At 52.3% G+C, this 23,503-nt stretch overlaps 1 protein-coding gene across 1 annotated transcript in view; it reads right to left on the reverse strand.

Moving 5' to 3' along the window:
• COTL1 (coactosin like F-actin binding protein 1) overlaps positions 1-22,652 on the reverse strand; it is a 41,526-nt gene extending 18,874 nt beyond the window's left edge. The window contains exons 1-2 of the mRNA XM_037815731.1: positions 22,469-22,652; positions 22,300-22,382 (exon numbers count right to left, since the gene is read on the reverse strand). Coding sequence (XP_037671659.1) covers positions 22,300-22,382; positions 22,469-22,545 — 160 coding nt within the window. The 5' untranslated portion in view covers positions 22,546-22,652. The remainder of the gene's footprint in view (positions 1-22,299; positions 22,383-22,468) is intronic.
• Between the last annotated feature and the right edge of the window lie 851 nt (positions 22,653-23,503).

The following is a 23,503-nucleotide window of genomic DNA, read 5'->3' on the forward strand; positions in this document are numbered from 1 at the left end:
CCCAACCCCACTCCCTCCCCAGGACTCCGACTCAACCACCCAAACATCTGGGCCTCGGCTGCCTTACCTGTAAAATGGGGTGATTTTTTTGTTTCTCTTATTTTAATTGAGGGGCAATTTGTAGAACATAAAATTCACCATCTGAAAGTGCACACACAGTCCAGTAGTTTTCAGCATACTCTCCATGCCGTGCACAATGTCCTCATCACTGTCTAATGCCAGCTCACTGCCACCACCCCAGAGGGCAACCCCGGGCCCGGCAGCAGTGGCTCCCCACCGCCCCTCCCCAGCCCTGGCAGCCTCTGCCCCATTTCCGACTCTATGGATTTTCTATTCTGGACATTTCACAGATGAAATCATACAAGACGTGTCTCATGTGCCTGGCTTCTCTCACTTAGCTTCATCCTTTCTGGAGCACATGTCAGCACTTCATTCCTTCTCGTGGCCGAGTAATATTCCAGTGTCAGGATAGACCCCATTTTGTTCATTTATTCATTGGCTGACAGATATTTGTGTTGTTTCCAAAATGGGGTGATTTTTTACCTCCCTCATTAGTTGACTTTGAGGACTAGTTGCAAAAAGCATGAGTCACACCTGGCCCAACAAGCCAAACCCTCTGCCTGAAGCCATCGCCACAGGCCGAGCGATCAGGTGGCTTTGAGCACTTAAAACATGGCTAGTGCAACAGAGGGACAGAACTCATAAATGACTTAGATTTAAATAGCCCCACGCGTCCAGCACAGGCCTGGGGTCCGAACGCACTTCCCGGCATGCCCATGTGTGTTTGGGAAGCTGGCTGCACTGTTTTGAATAGAGCTGTCAAAGGTGAAGGAAAATCGGCTCCAAAGCGTGTAATTCAATTGCCCGATGCAGGCGGCCTAGATCGGGGCAAGGGGGCCATCATCACGACACTTCTGGATTCCTCGATGCCAAGAGAACACAAGCAAAACCTCACACGGCACCTGTTTCCATGGTAACCCCCCTCCGACTCATTTCCACACAGGCTGGCGCAACCCTCGGCTCCGCGGCTACGTTTTTGAATCCGAAATGCCCCACCACTGGCCAGAGCATCCGTGTGGGAAACTTGCTGGCACTGCCGTGGGCCGATTCATTTTTTGGGAAACCTGATCATCTACCCAGCCAAGAGCTGAGCCTTCTTGTCAATTCACTTCTCCTAGCCCCTCTGTCTCTCCGGTGTCGCCCATCCACGGCTCTGGCCAGCACCTCTGAACAACATGACTCCTTTTTCAAGATGCCCTCTCAAACTCGCTGCTCAGTGTCGCCACTTGGACGTCCCCTTGCTGCCTCCAACTCCGCGAGCTCACTCCTTCAGCAGCACAGCACCCTCCTGCGCCACCCAGCTCCTCGGTGAGCCTCAGGCCTTCCCCCCAGTAAACCCAAGTTCCCAGCCCAGGCCCTGGCCCAAGAGAGAAGTACAGTAAGTCAACTCCTCTCCCACCCCAGGGACAGCAGGACCTGGAGCTTATGTACCTTCCAGAACCAACCAAGGCCAATTTAAACTATCACGGGGTGGGGCAAGAACCTGTTTGCCTGGGTGGCTGTTTGGTGCTTATCTGACAATGGTTTGGCCAACAAGACTTTTGATGGACGTGTTTTGAAAGTCCAAGAGCCACGTTGGATTTGGCACAACACTGAAAAGTCAGCTGAGTCTCAGGTGAAGAACCTGCTCACCTGAGCAACATTTTTGTAGCTGGAGATCTGAACCCCTCCCCTCCTTCCCCGTCACCTCACCTTGAGGGAGGTTCTAAGCCCATCCCGGCCCCAGCGAGGTCAGTGCAGGAGCAAGTTCTGGGTCCCGGTCCCTGGCTCGGTTGCGTTCCCTCTTCTGAACAAACCAAGCAGAGCAGACACAGTGCGGACGTGCAGCCACGGCAGCCCTGGATAAAATCACCTCCCACATCTGTCCCTGCCAAAGTCACTCTTGTAGGCAGGAGGAGGTGGGGGCATCCATGAAAAGGCACAGCCTGACCTCAGCATGTGTGTTATGTACGTCCATGTGCATTAAGAGGGCTCTGCTCAGAGTCACCCCACTCTGCCACTCAGTCACCGACAGGCCAACGGCACATTTTTCTGGACTGAGGTTGAGGGGTTGAGGGTACAGTTCCAGGCACAGGAGAAAGGGGGCCCGGATCAACCCAGTGGGAATGTGGGCCCAGGATTTCCCCAACGCATGGGGCAGGAGAGGGGCGCCCCGGGCTCCCCATTAGAGACCTCAGCGGGCAGCCTGCACCTGCTCTCCAGCATCCACCCTCAGCCTTGGCTTGGCAACGTGCAGGTTAAGAGCTCAGCATTCCACAACCATGCAATGGTACTGTGAACAATCGAATGTATGATTTGTTTTGTATGACTGCATGGTATGTGAATAAATCTCAATAAAATGAATAAAAAAAAAAAAAAGCTCAACATTCAGAATCTGTCAGAAACCCACCCCTACTCCGACCAGCTCTGGACCAGGTTCCTGAATGCCTCTAAGCCTCGGTTTCCTCAAGTACACAATGGGTCTAATGCCTACCTCATAAAGCGGTGGTTATAAGCTTCAAACGGAGAGAGAGGAAAACCGTCCTTAGAGGTCCACTGGGGCCTCTTGATTGCCAAACACAATGGATGCCAAATCCAAATCCCATCCCCAGGAGAAGGGAAAAGAGCTGAGAAACAGCACTAGGTAACTCGGCCTCTTCTCCGTGCTCATTCTTTCTGGAACTCTCTGAAGGACTGCTTTCAAGTTTGTCCTTCTTGAAACCCTCCTGTCCCCTTGGCGCCCCAGACACAGCCCCCACCCGCTTCCTTATTGCTCACATCCCTTTATTTTAAGGAAGTTACCCTGAAAAGACACTTCCTGTGTGGTCTTACTTTTCAAGATGCATCTAGGCATGGTTCCTGAGCATCTCACCACCAAAGACCCCTGGGATTGACCCCTAGGGGCTCTCCCTCTCCTACATTCAGCCCCCTAAGAGAAAGGAAGCGTATTTAGAAAAAGAGCTACTGAAAAATGGCACTAGGTGACAACTGCCCTCTCTCCTGTGTTACCTCTAGAAGGTCTCTTTGACAACAGGCCTTCACTAACAAGGGTTCGTAAATGCATCACAGAATCACGTGAAACCCCCTCTCGGGGGGCAGGGGGAGACGTCAGTCACTGACAAGCAAGGCCAGAAGGCCCGTCCCTGAGAACTCTTGGCTTCCTTTTGGGACACCTCATGCTGTGACCTTCAACTTCACTCTCCAGAGACCCTGACACTCGGGTTAGCCCGTGAAGCCTCATCACAGCTCAACAATCGCTAAGCAGCTTCTGGACCACTGATCCAGAGCCCAGAACCCCCAGCAGGACCCACAGCGTGTAAAGGGATCCTGAGTTCAAGGTCAGTTCATCTCAAGGCTCCCGGCGTCACTGACTAAGTCGTCACCTGTCACCGAGTAGTCACATGTAGAGCTCTCTGCCCGGGCCCCCGCCACCTGGCCTGGCGTCTGTCCAGTTACATCTCTTTCCTGACTCCACTGTCTTCCAATCCCCCCTCCTGGGCCCTCCTTTCTATTCTTTCCCATCAATTGCCTCTACCACCTCTTTCACCTCCTGCCCATCTCAGCTGCTACTTCCATTTCTTCCTTCTCCAGAGCTCTCAGCCTGGGGCCAGAAAGGCGAGGACAGATTGGGAAGAGAGAGGGGTCAGGCCGGGAGGAGGGTCCCAGCACCAGGGGAGGACAGGCTGAACGAGGCAGGGGGAGGAGGGCACACAGCGGCACCGGAAGGAGATGGGTTGCAGGAGAATCACAGAACAGCACAAAGAAGGAAGAGAACAACACAGCAGAGGGGTAGAAAGGAGAAAAAGCAAAGAGGGGAGGGAGTTGGACTTATCAGGAGTCATTTCAGGGATGAGCTGCCCTGATATTTTCCGAAAAAGTACCAATAATACAAAATCCCCGCCATCAGGGACCCTCCCCAAGCCCACGCCCACCCAAACTTGAAATCTTAGGAGGCTCAGGCTATCAGGTTTGGACTGAGCCCACTTGGTTTTCTCACTAGAGTGACCCCAACACAGAATCTACATCCATCAAGGGTCCCCCCTCCTCCCCAGAGCCCCCCTAGTCTCCTCCCAGGCTGGTTCCCCAAGCCAGTCCTGGCTGGTGAGGGGCCAAGCCGCGTGCGACTTCTGATGCTTTTGTAAACACTAGGAAGAGAACAGTTAGAAACAGCAGCAAGCAAAACCAAGGGCCCCAGCACCTAACAATCCCTGCAAGCTTTTTGGTGCGTGTCGCTCTGGCCATCTCAGCTGCATTCCCGTTCGCCCAGTATCTCCAGCATCACACCACCAGGCACAGAGCAGGCACCACCAAAATATTGTTGGTCAACAGAAAGAAAAAAACAGAGAACTAATTATTTCATAATTTCCACCCTACACTGAGCTTCAGAACGAGACCAAAGAAAGGGGAAAAGGGAAAGCAGGGAGGAAATTGCCCCAGAGCTTGACAAGATTGTGCAGCGTGCTCTAAAGCTGCCCTTACCTTATATAGACCTCCAAAGAGGTTATGCAAACAGGGTTTGGTAAAGAAAAAAACGACAGCCCCCACACAGGAAAGTGCTGAGCTTGAGTTTCTCCTGAGGGCGTGCCCCAGAGCTGGCAGGAAAGGAGTGAGCTGGGAAAGCTCCTCCATCCTGCCCGGGGCAGGGCTCGCTGGGCGGGGTCGGGGGGCGCTGCTTCCCGCAGGTGCAGGGGTCCCCACGTTCATAAAAGGGAGGGGACTGAGGCCGGGGGCTGGGAGCAGCCAGGTGCCCCCTTGAAGTCAGAGCTCCAATCACTCATTCTCGCCTTTAAAGTGACTTTTTTTTGTTTCCCCTGACGGTTAAAAGAAAAAAAAAAATAGAAACACACACACATATACATTCCCTGACCCACTCAAAAATTTTTTAGAAAATATTAAGCCTACAAACGTAAAGAAAACCCATTATCCCAGAAATGCAACCCCTGCTTACATTTTGGTTTTCTCCTTGTGGAAGAGGAATGGAGATTTTACTCATCTGTGTGATCTACACCGTATGTATATATATGTGTATGTAAATACTTTTGACATTTGAGATCACACAGTCTATACAATTTTATACTTCGTTCTGCCCACTCCCCAAAGCAAAAGGTGTCTCAACTGATTCCTTTCTAATTGAATTTTCATTAACTGTGGAATGACCCAGCTTTCCTAGTTTGACAAAGAACACAAGAAAATTGGCTACAAATAGCCAGAAGAAAAGAAAAATTATCACTCCAGCAGATCCGTCAGGGAATAGGTTGATCTGGATACCCAAATTATAAAGAGAGCTACAGGTTTCCCTCTATGACAAAGCACCGGCACTTTTCTTTAATGATTATTTTTGCTTCCTTAGAGACATCAATGTGTTATACCTGATTCTGGTTTCCAACTTAGAGAAGAGTGGACGTAGCCAGCTCAGGAAGCTTGCGGTCAGCAGTATCAGTAGACGTTATTGCAGCAAGCACAGGGAGAGACTTGGGGGCTGCAAAAGGATATTCAGCATCTGATGTCCAAGCACTAAGTGCCTGTGCTGTTCTGCAGGCTTGCATCTGCTTTGTATAGCCTTGCTGTCTCCTCCAGTGCTGTCAGTTAGTCAACTGACAAACACTGACAATCCATGATCCAAGAACTTTGCTGAATAAGACCCAACCTCTGCCCCCAAAGACATGCAATCTAGTAGAGAAAACAAAACAAAAACAAGGTATGTGAACACGATGAAATTAATGCGATAGCCAAGGACTATTACAGGGCATTATGGTGATGGAGAAGGAAGATGGAAATCAGCTCCACCTGGGGTGGTGGTCAGGGCAGGAGGTGCCGTTTGATCCGGGTCTTGGAGGATGAGTTAGAGCTCATCCAACTAACGCAGGAAGAAGGCCGGGGGCTGGAGCTACCACTGTGAAGAGCAGATTCTGACCAAACTCCAGAGACAACAACAAAGCTTCTGTTGTCCAGTTCAAAACACCTTCCTCTAACAGCCTTTTTGTCTATTTCTGACTTGCCACCGGCTAGGACATTAACGAAGCTTATTTTAACAGTGCACAAAAAAGGAGTTGAAAGGCTCAGAATGGTTTCCGCCCCCAACCCGGGAGGGCACGAATCTTGTTCACTCTTTACCCAAAGCACTTAGAACAGTGCTGACGTGCGGTTAAGTGTTCAGTAAATATGCCTTGGATAAATGAAGAGCCTTTGCCCCATCAGCTTCGGCTGCCTTCAGTTCCTGATCTTCAGCTGTATTTCAGATCAGTGGCAAGTGCCATTTCATAACCATAAAACCAAACCCGGCCCCAGGATGTGAAGCTATGGACTCCACTCCCAGAAAGCAGGAACGGCTAGACGGGCAGAAACGATCAGATAGAGATAACAATCAATTGGTTTGGACAAATTTGCCCTTTAAGAAAATGTGCACGGAAAGGGCAGAATGACAGCACAAAGCTGCTGGAGTCAGTGACGCCAGTGTGGCGTGGGAGGTTCTGGCCTGTCCTTTCTGTTCGCATCCCCAGGGGAAGTCATCACAGAAGAGCAAAGCAAACTCAAAACCTCACGACTCATGAGGCCGGGTTCTAATCCCAGCCCTGCTTCCTTCCGCTGTGTGAGGATGGCCCAGTCACTCTCCCTCTCTGATCCTCCATCCTGTGGGCCGCCAGATGAAAGGACAGGCGTTTTCTCTCCATCCCGCCTCAGCACCACATGGGCGCAGGGGGGACATACGGATGGTTTTTGTCCCCCTGGCTGTTATTTCCTGCCCTCGACCGGCCCACACGTTTACGGTTGACTCATTTTACTCTTTTATTTATTCATTTATTTGAACTCACACAAATACCCAAAACAGAAATTTGACTTTTCTTTAAGTGCTCATTTCAGATGCAACCATTTAGGGGGTAGGAAAATGGAAAATGCAGTGGTGGGAAAATGCTGCACCCCTCTGCCTTGGTCTGGTGGAGCACCAACATCTCACATCCCCACCCCATCGCGTGAGGGCTCTGGTACCGCCACATCCTCGCCGACACTGTCATCCCCTGCCTCCTGGACTCTCGCCATCCCCGTGGGAGCGAAGGCACATCTCGTGGTGGCTCAGACTTGCACTTCCCTCCTGAGTAACGACATCTTTCCAGGCACTCACTGGCCACTTGGACATCTTGGGAGAAAAGCCTTTTCAGGCCCTTTGCCCGTTTCTTCATTTATTGCTGGGTTGTAAGAATTCTTTAAAGGCTCAGGAGACCAGACCTTTATCTGGCATAGGATTAGAGGGTCTTCCCTTCAGTCATGTCCTCTGCCAGGACCCTACCTCACCAGACACCCCCGTGTCACCTCCTCCCGGGGTGCCCCTGCCCTCCGGCTAACAGTATCCTTCCCCGCAGTCTCAGTCTTCAGCCCCTGCTTCGTTTTATATTCTTTGTGGCCCTGATCACAATCAGCAACACTGCAATTAGCTAACTTGACTATCATCTGTTCCAGAGTTTCTGACACCCACCTCATGACATCCCCAGTGTCCAGGGAGCTCGGGCCACTGACCCTCAGTTTACAGTGGCAGAGAGCAGACCCTCAACTTGTACTTGGTGAATGAAGGAGTAGATAAAACTGCCAAGGAAAAGGGTAAATTCTTTTCTGCTAGCTTCCCAGAATCAGGCACCAGGCAGCCAGGATTTGCCACGAGAACAGAGCAAGTGACACCCCAGGTCAGGGCTGAGTGGCTGGAGGGGGTGAAGGACAAGCCCTGTCTGTCAGGCAGATGTGTCCCCCAGGGCTCTTGACCTCTCACCCCTCCTCAAAGCCCCCGAGTGACCCAGAGGGGCCCCCCCAGCCTGCCTGGGACAGCAGCTTCCTTTGTTCGCAAACCATGAAAATCTTCTCCATCTTACAGGCAGGGTGGAATTATCTCCAAAAAAGGGAAGAAAACTACAACTGCTGGTCAGATCAGACGACCTCCAAGGGCCAAGGGCCGTCCGCTAGCTTTCCAGTAAAGAGCTCGCTTGTGGTCTTCCATCTTAAAAACCCCTCCCTGATTCACGAAGACTTTAAGTTGCCAGTGTTGGGAGGCAGTGGGGGTGATGGTCGGGAGCACAGGCCCTGGGCCAGAAACTCTGCTCGGCCACCAGGCGACCCTGGGCAGAGGGCACCTGTCTTTGAGCCTCAGTTTCTCTATCTATGAAATGGGGACACCAACGGGGCCTGCCACGCTGGGTCTGGTGAAAACGAAATGAAATCATGACCAATGACCTGGGAGGCAGGAGGACAGCCCCCAGGGGTGTCTACACCCTAACCCTGCAACCTTGACCATGTGACCTTACACGGCAACAGGGACGTTGCAGGTGTGATTCAGCCCAGGACCTTGAGACAGGGGTTATCTTGGATTAACCAGGTGGGCCCCTAATGTCACCAAGGGGGTCCTTGTAACTGAAAGAGGGAGGCGAGAGAAACTGAGGCGGAGAGCTCTGCCCTGGAGACGCGATGGCTCTGAAGACGGAGGAGGGGCCACGAGCCAAGGAACACCGGCGGCCTCTGGCAGCTGGGAAGGGCAGGGAACGGATCCACCCCGGAGCCTCCAGAATGAAGCAGCCCGGGAGACACCCAGACTGCAGCCTCGTGGGTCCCTTGTGGAATTCTGACCTCCAAAACTGGAGAGTCATACATTTGTGTTGTCTGAAGCCACTAAGATTTTGGCAATTTGTTACAGCACCGAGAGGAAACTCACCCAATGATTTGTGCACAGTGCCTGGAGCAACCCAGGCCCACGTCAGCCACTTATTACTGTTATCATTATTAATAATTACTGCCAAGGAAATGCACAATGATGCACAGAAGATTTAATAAGAATAAGGAGGAAATATGAGATGACCATAAACTAAATACAGAACTAAAAACAGGATCTAAAGCAGGTTAATTTCCAAATGCACTGATGAGATGAAATACAAGATGCCAAGCTGATCCTCCCACCCCACCAGGCCTCTGGAGACCCATCACCCCCAGAGGCCACTGAGCTGAATCAGAAAAGCCAAATGCATGAATTAAGTCGGAGGGGGGTGCACCCATGGCCCGTGGGGGGTGGCCCCGGAGCCTGGCACCGGCAGAAGCTCCATGCGGGCCCTGGGCTGCTATTCAGGGCAACTGGAGAGCAGGGCTTCCCAGCACCAGCTCGGCACTCCAACACCCCAGGTGACTGCCCTTCACTCTCCTGTTCTACAGCGTCTGTGGGGACCGCCAGGCACTGTGCCAGCTGCTGACGATCCAAGAGAGAACCAACAGCCCAGGCTTCTGCCCCACGGAGCTTAGAATCTAGCAGGAGAGTCAGGCAGTGGGGCGATTCAGGGGCGCACATATGGACATCACAGCAGGCATGGTTTGTGCTGTGGGGAGACCCTCTGGGCCCTGCACCACCCTCCTCGGACCCCCTTGGATTTTGGAGCTGCTGGGGAAGTTGGTTCTGGGCACAGCAAGGCGTCCTGCCTTTCGGCGTACAGGCCTCCCCTCCAGCCCCACAGAGGCACAGCCTGGGGTGCGGGGGCCCTAAAGTCTCTAGGGTAGCCCTGACAAATGGGGAGCAAGGCAAGAGTCGGTGGAGACCTGCCCCAGACCCGCCTCTGAGGTCCCTGGAGCAAATGGGCCCCACGGCCTGCTCGAGAAAGTGCCTCACTCTCCCCGCATCGCTCCTGCTTCCTGGGTTCACCTCCCAAACATCCCACCGCCCCTAAGCCGGGGTGGAGGGAGCAAGGGGGCCGACAAGGCTGCAGAAGTGGAACCCAGAGCCCACGGAGCCACCTCGGCCCCCCCAGACCCTGTGAGGCTCACTGAACCCCGGGCTTGGCCCACGTGGTCCCCTCTTCCTGGAGCACCCCCCACCCACCTCCTCTTCACCTGCCTGTTCCCGCCTCACCTGGAAGACACCTCCTCCTCCAGGGACGACACCCCCCCCCAGGTCCACCGAAGCATCTTTATCAGAAGCTGTGACCGTCTTTTGACCCAACGGAATCCCCGACGCAGCTCTGAGCTCCATGAGACGGGGGCTTTGCGCGCCTTGCTCACCATCATGGCCCCCCCCCCGATGCCCAGAGACGGGGCGTCGAGCACCTCACCCCACTTCACACACAGGGGAACAAGGCCAGAGAGCACACGGGAGGTGCCGAAGGATAACAGCCAGGAAGTGGCAGAATTGGGAAGCGAATCCGGAGAGCCACACGTTCCAGAACCTGAACCCTAAACCCCACGCTGGGGAGGGGGATGATGGCTAACTGGGGTGACCGACGAGTCACTGCTGAACTGGGACACTTCTGGGAGTAAAAGTCAGTGCCACCGACAGTCACGCTAAGACTACCGGGTGCATGGGGCGTCCCATCTCCTGGCGGATGATGATGCAGAGAGCACTCGACACAGGGCCAGCATGTCCTGGGCACTTTAAACAGTTACCCATGAGAGCTGAGGCGTCACCGCTATCACCACGGGAAGAGCACTAGCTGGCAGGGGGCAGACCCAAGCTCCTGTCTGGGCTCAGCTCGTCCCACCCCTTCGCAGACCCGCCCCCTCCTCCTCTGCCACCTGCAGGACCAGACCAAGACCCCCCAGAAGCCTCCAGACTGAGGAAAAGGAGAGAAGTCTGCACAGGAAACAAGAGTGGGAGGTGAGGGGCCCAGAGCGAGGCAGAGGGCCCCAGGAGGGCACGTGGGGAACCCAGGACGTCTGCTGCCCACGTCTCGTCTCTCGCCTCATCCAACAGCAAGTTTCCTCCCCGGGGCGTGGAAACCCTTCAGCCTTTTGCTCTTTAGACTCTCTCAACTTCTCTTCTCTGAGAGCCTCCAACCAAGACCCTCAGCCCCAGTGTCTTCTCACCAAGAACACAGGACAGCTTGCAAATGAATTCTGCCTCTCTTTTGGTTAGCAAGCATCTTGAAACCACTCTATAACCAGAGGCGGCTGGCTCATGAGAGCCAAGCATGCACATCTCTTCCCAACTCTGTGTTCAATGACATCCCATTGCTAGCTTGAGATAGGACATGGTGAGAGTATTTACACCACGGAAATGGGCAAACAGTACAAATCAGTGCTCCCTCTGGGAGCAGATCTACGGGCACACTGCTGAACGATATCACCTGTCTGATTTACACCCCTAACACATCTTCTTGAGAAATAACAGTTAACACTTAAGGAGGGTTTGCCACGTCCCAGGCACAGTTCTAAGTGCTCTGAATGTATTAAATCAGTTAATCCCCACAACCTGTGAGGTAGGTCCCACGATTATCCCCATTTGCCAGTTGAGGACATGGAGGCACAGAGAGGTTGAGTGATTTGCCCAAGGTCATGCAGCTCATAGGTAGTGGAGCTGAGACTTGATCCCTGGCACCCTGAGTTCTCTCTCTGAGTGAGACGAAGGTGGAGAGGCAGCACTTGCTGGGAAATGCCCATCACCCAGGCTGCAGCCCACGGCCTGGGCCCACTCAAGAAAGTGACACACCCACCAGGGACAAAGAGACATGGAGCTGGCTAACTACAAAGGGCAGGGGTTTTCCAACGAGGATACCCATCAATGAGACAAAGTCCCTCTCTCCAGGCTCCACGGTGGAGTTGAGGAAACAGATGCCCACAAAACCTCTTGCACAATGTGGTCAGCAGGGAAGGCATCGGAGTGGAAGGGACATTCACACTGGGCCTTGACGGGTGTGTAGAAGCCCTCCAGGAAAGCCGAATGGACAAGGACAGTGCAGGCAGGGGGAAGAGCACCCATAAGGCCTTGAGAAGGAGGGCCGAGTGGCACAGCATGGAAGCCAGAGCCTCGGACACAGACTCGGGTTCAAAGCCCGTTCATCCACCTACTGCACGGTCTCAAGCCAGTGACCTTGGCCTCCAAGGAAACCATCAGGTTCCTCACCAGTAAAGCAGGGAAAAGTCCTACGCACAGGGGTCATGGCTCTCCTTACTTCACAGAGAAGAGAAAGGAGATGGGCTCGTTTGTGTACAGTTCCCACACAGGGCCTGGCATTTGTGCACCCATGAAGTCAGGGTCACATGTATTGGGCACATCAATTGCTGTTTGTCCTAAAGGGCGCCTCATGCCATCTCTAAGCTTTTGGAACTCATGGGCAAAAGCTACAGGAGGTTCTTAAGGTGGGGGTGGGGGGAGCAGGCAATGCAACCTGCTCTGAAGTCCAGAAAGGCCCCTCTGGCCTGCAGTGCAAGGTCACTGGGGCCACGGCAAGGCCCAACTCCACACCTGGCAAAAGGCTCGGCACACACTAGGTGCTCAACAAATGACATGGAGACGGTGAGGTGGTGACTAAGGGTGGAGCCATAGCAGGAAGGAGAACCAGCAGGAGGAAGTGACAACAAGAGAAGAGAGACAAAAAAGGAGAACTAAGTGAGCTCAGAAGGGCAGAAGCAGAAGGAGGGAAACTACTTTCAAAGCAGGCAGTGGTCACTAACAAATGCTAGAAGGAGGTAAAGGAGAACCAAGACAGAGAAGCAGCCAATGAATTTGGTAACCAGAAGATTACTCATCAATTGTGCAAAGGCTGTGGGTGAACACCAGAATGTAATGGGTTGAAGAAAGGAGGGGAGATGAGAAGGTGGATATACTGTCTATAAAATCCACAAATGATGCTTTCAAAAAGCTTGCACTTTGGTGACTATCAATTTAGTAGGCTGAGTCCTCGATCTTGGGGCTTGCCCTTGTCAAGCTTGTTACTGAAAAGGAGAAACTAAGCCTACTTATAATTGTGCCTAAGCGTCACCCCCAGGGAACCTCTTTTCTTGCTCAGATATGGCCTCTCTAAGCCCACTCGGCTGGTAAACCCAATGACCTCCCCGTACATGCACATGACTCCCAGGGGTGTAAATCCTCCTGGCAATGTGGGACATGACCCCCAGGGATGCGCCCAGATCCAGCATCGTGGAACTGAAAAAGCCTTCTTGACCAAAAGGGGAAAGAGAAATGAAATGAAATAAAGTTTCAGTGGCTGAGAGATTTCAAATGGAGTCAAGAGGACATTCTGGAGGTTATTCTTATGAGTTATATAGAGCTCCCTTTTCAGTTTTTAGTGTATTGGAATAGCTAGAAGGAAATACCTGAAACTACTGAACTGCAACCCAGTAGCCTTGATTCTCGAAGATGATTGTGTAACTAAACAGCTTATACTGTGTGACCCTGTGACTGGAAAACCTTGTGGCTCACAGTCCCTTTATCTAGTGGGTGGACAGACGAGCAGAAAAATGGGGACAAAAAAGTAAATGAATAATAGGGGGGATGGGGGAAATGGGTTGCTTTGGGTGTTCTTTTTTACTTTTTGTTTTTATTCTTTTTATTTTTATCATGTTTTTGGAGCAATGAAAATGTTCAAAAATTGACTGTGGTAATTAATGCACAACTATATGATGATGCTGCGAACAAATGATTGCACACTTTGGATTGTATGGTATGTGACCATATCTCAATAAAACTGCAAGGCAGGGGGAAGCTTGCACTAACTCCCAAGGATTTTCCACGAGCAAAAACTCAGCTCAGTTCAATTAGTATTTATTGACCCTCCTTTCCTGAACAAGGAATGCACCACTTGTGAAGAAGACGGACATCTAGCAGCCGTCACGATGGGAGACACAGCCACAAACACAAAGGCAAACACAAGTATCCCCAAGAGCCTGGCCAGAAGAGCTCAAAACGCCCACACACCTCACAACCCATGGAACCTCTCAGCGATAGATATGTGAGAGAAGACTAGTGAGAGAAGACGGCAATGGGAGACTGAATTGTGCAGAAAACTCTAAAGGTAACAACTCAACAGCCCTTCTGGGTACCACTTTAAAAATAATAATCCAATAGCTAGCAGTAAATACCTGAAACTATCAGGCTGCAACCCAGAACCCATGAATCTTGAAGACAACTGTATAAAAATGTAGCTTATGAGGGGTGACAATGTGATTGGGAAAGCCATATGGGCCACACTCCCCTTTGTCTAGTTTATGGAAGGATGAGTAGAAAAATGAGGGAAGGAAAAAAACAAAACAAAACAAAACAAAACAAAACAAAAAGGCACCCAGTGTTCTTTTTTTTACTTTAATTGCTCTTTTTCACTTTAATTTTTATTCTTATTATTTTTGTGTGTGTGGTAATGAAAATGTCAAAAATTAATTTTGATGATGAATGCACAACTATATAATGGTACTGTAAACAACTGAATGTAAGCTTTGTTTTGTATGACTGCATGGTATGTGAATATATCTCAATCAAATGAATAAAAAAATAATAATAATCCAACATCATTCTGGCACAAAGCAGGAGTTAAACAAATGTTTGCTGAATGCAAGACTGACTACCTAGCAATTTTTAAATTTCCTGACCTCATATTTCCTTAGACCCACTGGTATTTTCTCTCCTCCCCTTCTCATCCAAAGTTCTGAAATCCGTATGTGTATGTGCAGCACCAGGAGAAAAAAATCCAAGTGCAGAACAGCACAACTAAAGGCTGCCGATTGTATGTGTGTTGTACAGCCCCATATGCCAACACCAGGGAGGGACAGTGCCTGCATGTGCTTCCACCCCCTTCTTCTGGTAACCACACCCTGTCTGTCCTTAGGAAACACCCTCTGCCATTCTCAGTCCCTGTCATCTGGGTGGGATGACCCCACCCTAGAGGTGGGCTTCACCCAGACCTAAGTGAATGCACATTTTGTCACTCTGCCCAGGGGCAGAAAAGACCAGAGAAGGAGAGTGCACCATCAACGATGACCTCTTTGAATCAATCCCTCTTTAAATCACCTATGCCAAGTGGTGGGCAGCCTCGGCCGACACAGCTCCCATTCTAACTTGAGGACAGTTCATCAGGGCAACCCAAAATCTCTCTCTGTACTTTCTAGTGTTTGGTCCTCTTCTACCAAGTGGGGTGGGGTGGCGTGGGACACAGAAGCCCACGCTTGCCACATGACAGCCCTCTAAACATCTGAAGACAGCACTCAGGTCCTCCTGAGGAGTCTCTCCTCCAGGTTAAATATACCCATTTTTCCTCGGTTATTTCTCACGTGAGATGATTTGAATTTCTCGACCACCTGCATTCTCTTCTGAGCTTATTCCAGGCTGTCTACCAGGGGGACTATGGCCAGGACTCTTTTAAATGCAAATGATCGAGAACTCACTCAAGCTGGCTTAAGGAAAAAGACATGGATTTATTGGCTCATGGAGCAAATAATCTAAGGAGGTAGCTTCAAGCTTGGCTGGATCCAAGGGCTAAGCCGTGTCATCTGGTTCCACCCCCACCCCCAACCGTGGCTCTGTTCCTGAGTTCTAAGACACATTCTAACAGCAGATGGGCCTCGCGAGCCCTAAGCCTTCCTTATTGTCATAGCTCTTAATCCCAGAAAAAGATTTAAGGCGGTTTTCCCCAAAACGCTGTCCAAAATTCCACAGACAAATCTGATTGGCTCACCTTGGGTCATGGGCCCAACCCTGAACCAATCAGGTAGCAGAGGGGATGTTCACTCTGATTGGCCAAGTGTAGGTCAGGTGTCCACCCAGAGGGGAGGGACAGGCTCAGCCCCACCAGAACTTTCTTAGCTGAGCAGATTATTATGAATAGGGAAGGAGAGGTTCCCCCAGAGGAAGCAGCACTGGGTAGACAAAAACGTCAATCCCTACATCCTCTCTGTGAGCAGTGCTTTGGCGTGAACACTCCAAGCTGACCAGAGCATCATGGGAATATCACCTGCTTCCAGACCGTCATCCAGCTAATGTCACAGGGCACCTCCCCTGGACCAAGCTTCACTGCTGACACCTCCCTAACAAAGGCACCCTTCCTGGCAACCGCCCCAGAGATCGAGCTTATTTTAACCTCCCCGTTTATATGCAATTAATAACGACCACATTCACTGAGCACTTACTCTACAGCAGGCCGGCCCTCCAAGCTTGATAAGTATCATGTCAATTTATCCTCACAACACGCTGCAAGTTATGTGCATTTACTGCCCCGTCTTACAGATGAAGGAAGCAGAGACTCAGGGAGACTTGCTGAAGGTGATGCAGCGAGAGCCCCAACTGGCCCGGGCTCCACCCTCAGTGCTTCCCAGCGAACTGCTCAGCATCACTGCCTCTCCACTCTGTACCAACCGCAAGCTGGATCCATTCCCAGATGCCTGGGTTCTTTCCAAAATAAAACTGCTTGCAGCACAGTTCTTTGGGGTCCATCAACAGAAGATTGGTTAAACAATGTTGCATTTATACAAGAGAACACTATGTTGCCATTTTTAAAGTCTCTGCAGAGGAAAAGTGGAAGACATGAATAACGCTCAGAAGATACAGTTAAGGGGGAAAAGTTGACTATAAAATAGCATCAGAAATGGTACCAAATAGTAACAGAAAAGTACATATAGAAAAATATATGAAGACTATAGATTAAAATGGAAGCAGTGGTCTTCCTCGGTGATAACCACTGGCCCCTCCATGAGGACAGGGGCCTTTCTGCTTCTACAATTATCCAAAGGTTCTAGAACAGTGCCTAGTAGAGAGTAGGCATCCGGATACACTGCATGAATGAATGAATGAACAAATGAATGAATGAATCTCGGAGTGGTAAAACTATCTGCTTCTTAGTCCCTTCTTTTTGCTTAGTCTTGGTTTCTGAATATTCTACAATGAACAGGCATTACTTGTCTGTGCAAAAACAAAATGTGATTTCACAGAGCCTGAGCCTCTGCCTCGTCACATATGCAGGATTTTTAAGTCCTTTCTGCTGAGAGCAGAGAGGTCACATGTGCAGTTGATCTGGCAAATGGCCCCTTTCCCACTGCCTCTGCCAGCTGAGCCCCAGGCCACCGATCCCTGTTCCTGACTCGCCATGGATTGGTTGGATGAGCCAGGGACCCTCGGGCCCAGCCAAGCACCCACTTCCTCCCTGTCATCTTTTCACCCTCCCACCCTTCCGCTGCTCTCAGACCCTGTGCTCTATGTCTGGGTCAATTAAATTCCACAAACATGATGACAATCACAGGAATTAACATGCCTGGAGCACTTACCACATCCTAGGCACCAGGGACTTGCTTCCAGAAGCCTCCAAGGGGTAACTCACCTGCTCCGGGTCACAAAACCTGGCAATTATTTGAACCCGGGCAGTCTGACCAGCCCAAACCCTTAATCACAGTCATACTGCCTCTTACCATTTACTGAACACCTACGGCATACCGACCCAGGGCTGAACACCTACTGTGTGCCGACCTGGGGGCAAATGCCTACTGCATGCTGACTTGGGGCGCTAACTTGGGGTTGAGTGTTCACTGTGTGTCAACCCAGGGTTAAGTGCCTACTGTGTGCTGGCCTAGGGCCAAGCACCTAGTGTGTGCTGCTCAGGGCTCTAACCTGGGATTGAGCATCCACTGTGTGCTAACCTGGGGTTAAGCGCCTACTGTGCGCTGACCAGAGGCATGCAATGTGCAGAAAGCTTTGAAACAATGTTACAAGTGCTATAAAAGCAATAATTTTAAAAATAACAGTAATGACAGCCAACATGCAACACAGGCCCAGGCTTTCAGTTAACCCTCCCAGTAACCCTCAGAGGTAGACTCTGCCAGGACCCCCATTTTACAGCCCAGGAAATCAAGGCATAGATGAGGGGATGCATTTGCCCCCCAGGGCTGCACAGTGAGTGAGTGGGGTGTGAGCCTAGAGCTTCTGATTCTTATAGGGACAAAGTTTCCTGACAGTCAAAAAACAAACAAACAAAAAAAACCACAAAAAACAGAAGAGACTGCACTAGGCTGTGTAGGTGCTGAATCCTAGACAGGCAGGGTGATTTCCATGGACTGAGGTGGAGAAGAGGAATTGCAGGAGCTGACACCACAAAATCAAAGTCACCAGAGCTGGGAGTGATGGAGAAGCCCAGGGACAGATACACAGTATCAGCTGCAGGTACACAAAGAAGGGTATTGGGTATTGGGCATAGGGGTGGAGACAAACTGAAGACACTGTGGAATGGCAAATCAGATCAGCCTGTTCTTAAATCCATGGGCAGAGAGGGGCTATAGAAGGTTAATGAGCAGAGGAGTGACTTAGAGAGTGCTGTAGGAAAATAAACTCCAGCCATGTAGTACAGACTGGGTACAAGACAAGAATTAAAAGGAAGAGAACAAGGAGGCTGCAGGGCAATGGACATCTAGTTTTTGGTTTGCCCCTTCTGGAAGCTGAACCCCACTCCTCCTTCGGGAAGCCACCCGCCCCACTCTGCGTCCTGGTTTGGGGGGGCTGATGGTGTCCTCAGCTCCAGGGGTGGGCAGGGGATCCAGGCCTGATCAACCAGAGCCCCAGTGTTTTAGTTTAGGGATGGGCACATGTCCCCAACCAGGCCAAAGAGTCAGTGCAGGCACTTCTGCTGAAATCACTGGCCAAAGGGCTCTTTCCACCTGGATAGCACTGCCCGTGGCCTGGAAGCTGGAGCTGGTGGCAGCCATCTGTACAACCACTCAGGGAGAACCCTCTACCCCTGCCTTCAAGAAAAGGGCAACACTCGAGCATGGGACTTGTCCTTATGAAGCTCATTACCACAAAGGAGAGTCTGAAGTTGTATGTAATGGTGCCTAAGAGTCTCCCCCTGAGTACCTCTTTGTTGCTCAGATGTGGCCCTCTCTCTCTCTAACGGAGCCATCTCGACAGGTGAACTCGCTGCCCTCCCCACTACGTGGGACCCGACTCCCAGGGGTGTAAATCTCCCTGGCAATGCAGAATTTGACTCCCAGGGAGGAATGTGGACCCGGCATCGTGGGACTGAGAGTATCTTCTTGACCAAAAGGGGGATGCAAAATGAGACGAAGTAGTTTCAGTGGCTGAGAGATTCCAAATGGAGTCGAGAGGTCACTCTGGTGGACATTCTTATGCACTATATAGATAACACCTCTTAGGCTTTAATGTCTTGGAATAGCTAGAAGTAAATACCTGAAACTACCAAACTCCAACCCAGCAGTCTGGACTCCTGAAGACAATTATATAATAATGTAGATTACAAGGGGTGACAGTGTGATTGTGAAGACCTTGTGGATCACACCCCCTTTATCTAGTGTATGGATGAGTAGAAAAATGGGGATAGAAACTAAAGGACAAATGGGGTGGGATGGGGGGATGATTTGGGTGTTTTTTTTCACTTTTATTTTTTATTCTGGTTCTGGTTCTTTCTGATGTAAGGAAAATGTTCAGAGATAGATTGTGGTGATGAACGCATAACTATGTTATCACACTGTGGACAGTGGATTGTATACCATGGATGATTGTATGGTGTGTGAATGTATTTCAATAAAACTGAATTTAATTTAAAAAAAAAAAAAAAAAGAAAAGGGCAACAAAGGAGGGAGGCAGAACTACGAGATGCAGAAGAGGCGTCTGAGTTTGGGCAGCTGTACCTGCAGGTAGTAATCCCCACCCCCCGTGCTTTCCAACCCTGTAAGCTCCACATTGATTTTTCCCTTTAAGCCAATCTGAGTTGGATTTCTCTTACTTGCCCCTGGAAGATAGCTGACCACCACATGTGACCCGAGCTGCAGGGTTAGAAGCCACGGCAGACAGCAGATGCAGTGACAGAGCAGTCAGGGCTGGAGGAGGGCAGCAGGGGAGCCCAGACCACGGCGGGGGAGCAGAGAGAGCTCCAGGCACAGGAGCCTGAAGCAGAAGGAAATAGGAAAGCAAGGGCAGGGGACCCAGATACGCTGAGAAGGAGAAGCCAGGCCTGGGGGCTGGAGAGACATGAGAAGGGTGGGCTAGAAGGCAGATCCCGTTCTGGAAAGCCTCAAAAGCTGCAGGGGAAGAACGACAGTAGCCTGAGGGGAAAGGGGAAGGGAAGGAGGGTGCTTTAGGAGGAGAATGCCTGAAGGGGGAGTGCCATCGAGGAGAAAAAGCAGGCGAGGAAGTGGGGGCCTAGAAGGGCTGGAGGAGAAACTGGGTGCTGTCTGGGGCCTTGCGAGTCATCTCGTGAGTCAGGAAGCCAGCACCACAGGGGGGTTATTTCTTCATTGCCACAAAGAGCCTTCCCTTCCTCGCACAGGGGGGCAAACATGTCTGCAACCTGCCAACAATTCCACAGGCCCCAACCAGAACCCAGTTGGAAGAGCCTCCAAGTACAGAGATAGCATCCAGACCACTGCCTGGGGGCGAGGAGGTTGTGAGGGGGAGGGCGGCTCCCAGGCCAGCCCACCAGGCTCAAGTCCCAGCTCTGCCACTTCCCTCCTGTGTGATCTGGGGCAGGTCACTTAACCTCTCTGTGCTTCTGTTTCCTCATCTGTAGAACGAGCACACTCTCAGAACCTGACACACAGGGCCATCAAGAGCTGTGACTGGCATAGCACAAGGGCTGGGAGAACTTTCTAGTCGATGTTCTGATTCCATCGTCACCATGCTAGGAGGACCCAGCAGTGGGAAGGGACACGCTTTTACGAGGGAAGCCAGAAGAGGCACTTCGACCATCACTCCCCATCCATTCCTCCAACAGATGGAAGGGAAGGAAAGCCGACTTCCAGCTGAAGCAGACGGAGGCAGCAGATCCCACGGCCCAGGAAGGAGGATCAACAAACAGCAGGGAAAGCATTTTTGGTTCCCGGCTCCTGCCAGGCGCTCCCCACTCCCATCGCCAGCGAGGGAAGGGTCTGGGCTGAGAACCGCAAAGCCCGTGGGAGACAGGAAACCTTCTCTGACCGCACAGAAGCCTTAGACAGGAAGCTCTTTCTTCCTCCAGCATCTTCTCCTACTGGGTGGGGAGAACAATAGCTTCGAAGGCTGGACCAGTGCGATGGGGGTGGGTGGGTGATGGGTGACCGGCCGAGTGGGGTGGGGGCCGCCCCTCGGCTCCTCCTCTGGCCCGGTTCAGGGACGAGGGGGGCTGGCTGCCAGGCAGAGCCTCAGAGCAGCCGAGCCGGCCAAGCAAAAATACTGCGGATCTCCTGGGCGAGCACCAGATCGGGGGGGAGAGTTGAGTTCGCACTCACTCCGCTGGCCAAAGCACTCACCCCGGAGGTGGAAGGAGAGCGAGCGGGACAGAGGCAGGGCTCCGAGGCAGGTGCCTGGTTCGACTCTGCCCCCATCGACTCCCACACTGCCACTCTTATTAAGTGTTGGGACTTCACACTTCTGACATGTTAAGCCTAATCTTTTGCAAAAGCAATGAAGACACGCCTAAAGGCGGCTCCCGGGAGAAATTTTAGTTAGGAGCACTTAAAAAGAAAGAAAATCGAAACCTTAGAACCATCCGGTACTTTGAATTGAATCAAATGGGAACTATCCCTTTGACTATGGAAGCAGTTACACGGTCCCTGGCCCAATTCTGTACTTTTTCTTTATTTCACAAACGCTCTTGCAGCTTGTACAGGCACTGCTCCGGGCGTTTTACTCACACTGACTCACCCATCCTCACATCCCCTCTGGGAGGTGACAGATGAGGAAACAGAGGTCCTGGGGGCATCTAGGAAGTGGCCTCTCTGAGATTCAAACCCGGGCCATGCGGCTTCAAGCCCACGCCCTAACCGTCAGGCTGAGCTGCCTTTGTCTGAAAACTGCTGCCTCCAGAGACCTGGGGAGAGCTGGGTTCTCAGGTCTTGGCTTTACAGGGTCCTGCTGCCCGTGAGGCTGAGCCTTTGGCCTCCGTTGACAGGTTCACCCTCATACTTGCCACACGTGCTTTCTTTTAATGGATTAACACATAGCAGGGAAGTGCTTAAAGCACAATCATCTTAAACATACACTTTGATTTTCTGCGTACATAAACACCTGTGTAACCACCGCGCAGCTCAAACTATGGGACAGTTCCAACCCCCAGCTGCCGTGTGTGCAAAAGGTAGCCCCTACTCTGACTTTTTGCACCCGAGATGAGCTCTGTCTTTTCTAGTGTGCACTCTTTGTAGTCTTCAAATGAAAAGAACACATACAGAATCAGCTCGTGGTCAGACCAAGGTTGTGGGAGAAAGAAGGCTGCCCCTGCCAGTTTCTTTCTCCCCACAGCAGCCCCTGGGTCGTTTTCAGTTTGGTTCATTGATGATCCAGGGACAAGTGGAGAGGGACTGAGTGGTGGAGTTGAAACTGAATGAGTTATCCTGGAAATCGGTGACCCGCAGGGGCCAAGGGAGGCCGCCGCCTGGAGAGGCGCTGCGGGAGCCAGGTGGGTCACCTCTGCTGCCCCACTGTGTGGAGGGGAGAAGGCTGTAGGAGCCTCTAAAACCTTCCCATCTGGGTCCTCCGAGGCCGAGCGCCCCTGGCGGCCGCGGGCTCCTGCCCCGGCGGGACCGTTTCCCAGAGGTGGCGACTCCGCCGCGGGCGCGCCCTACCTGTGCACTGCTGGACGAAGCCCTGGTACTCCGCTCCCTGCTCCCCGGGCACGATGGTGGAGCCGTCGTATGTGAAAGTCACCCTTGGATTGGGAGAGGGAAGAAACACACAGACACATCAGCGCTGGGGAGCGGGGCGGGGCGGGCGGGCGGGGCGGGCGGCGCTCACCAGATGACCGCCGAGCCGTCGTCGCGCACCAGGTTGTACGCCGCGCGGCAGGCCTCCTTGTCGATCTTCGTGGCCATGGCCGCGGGCGCCGCAGCGGACCGAGCGCGCCCCGGGCCGGCCGCAGGGGTCGGGAGCGCGGGAAGCGGCGGCGGCGGCGAGAGCGGCGGCTCCGACTGCGGGACGCGTGCGCCGGGGGGCCCCTGGGCGCGCAGCCCGCCCCGCCCCTCCTCGGCCATTGGCCCCGCGGCCAAGGGGGCGGGGCGTCCGCGCTCGCCGGCAGCCAATCCCAGCCCGGGGGGAGGGGCGCTTTCCCTCCCCCTTCCTCCCCCTCCTCGCGCCCCCCTCTACTCGCTCTTCTCCAACCCCTCCTCCCCCCTTCCCCTTTTCCCTCCCCCTTTCCTCCCCCCTCCCTCTCTCTTCCTCCCTCCCCATCCTGGCTTAGTCCCACCCCCACCCACCTTCTCCCTCCTCCCCATACTCTCTTCCCCCCTCCTCCCCAATCCCTCCTCCTCCTCCTTACTTCACCCTCCTCCCTTCCCTTCTGCCACCCCTCCTTCTCTTCTCCCTTCTCCCCCCTCTTCTTCCACTTCCCTAATCCCTTCTCCCTCCTCCTTATTCCCTCCTCCCCTCTCTTTGCTCACCGTCCTTCTCCTCACTCCTCCTCTTTGCTTCTCCCTCCTCCTTGTTCTCTCCTCCTCTCTCCCCCTCCTCCCTCCTTCTTGGCTTTCTTCCCTCCCCTCTTTGTGTCTCCCTCCTCCCTACGCCCTTCCGCCTCCTCCTTATTCCTTCCCCCCCTCCTCCCTCATTCTCTCTCCCTCCTCCTTCCTTTATCCCCAAGGTTGCTGAGTTGCAGAGCTCCACAGGGGCCCTCCAGGCCGATGATGTAATGCGTCAAAGTGGAGGAGACAGGCTGGCCACTGCCCCCACGCGGTGTCTGGGTCCCTGGTTTCTAGGTGGGGAGGAATTGGGAGGAATTAAGTGTGTGGCCCACTTCCAGGGTGCTGGTGGGATCACTGTTTACTTTGTACTCTGGTT

This window comes from Choloepus didactylus, chromosome 22, assembly GCF_015220235.1.
Source record: "Choloepus didactylus isolate mChoDid1 chromosome 22, mChoDid1.pri, whole genome shotgun sequence".
NCBI lineage: Eukaryota > Metazoa > Chordata > Mammalia > Pilosa > Megalonychidae > Choloepus > Choloepus didactylus.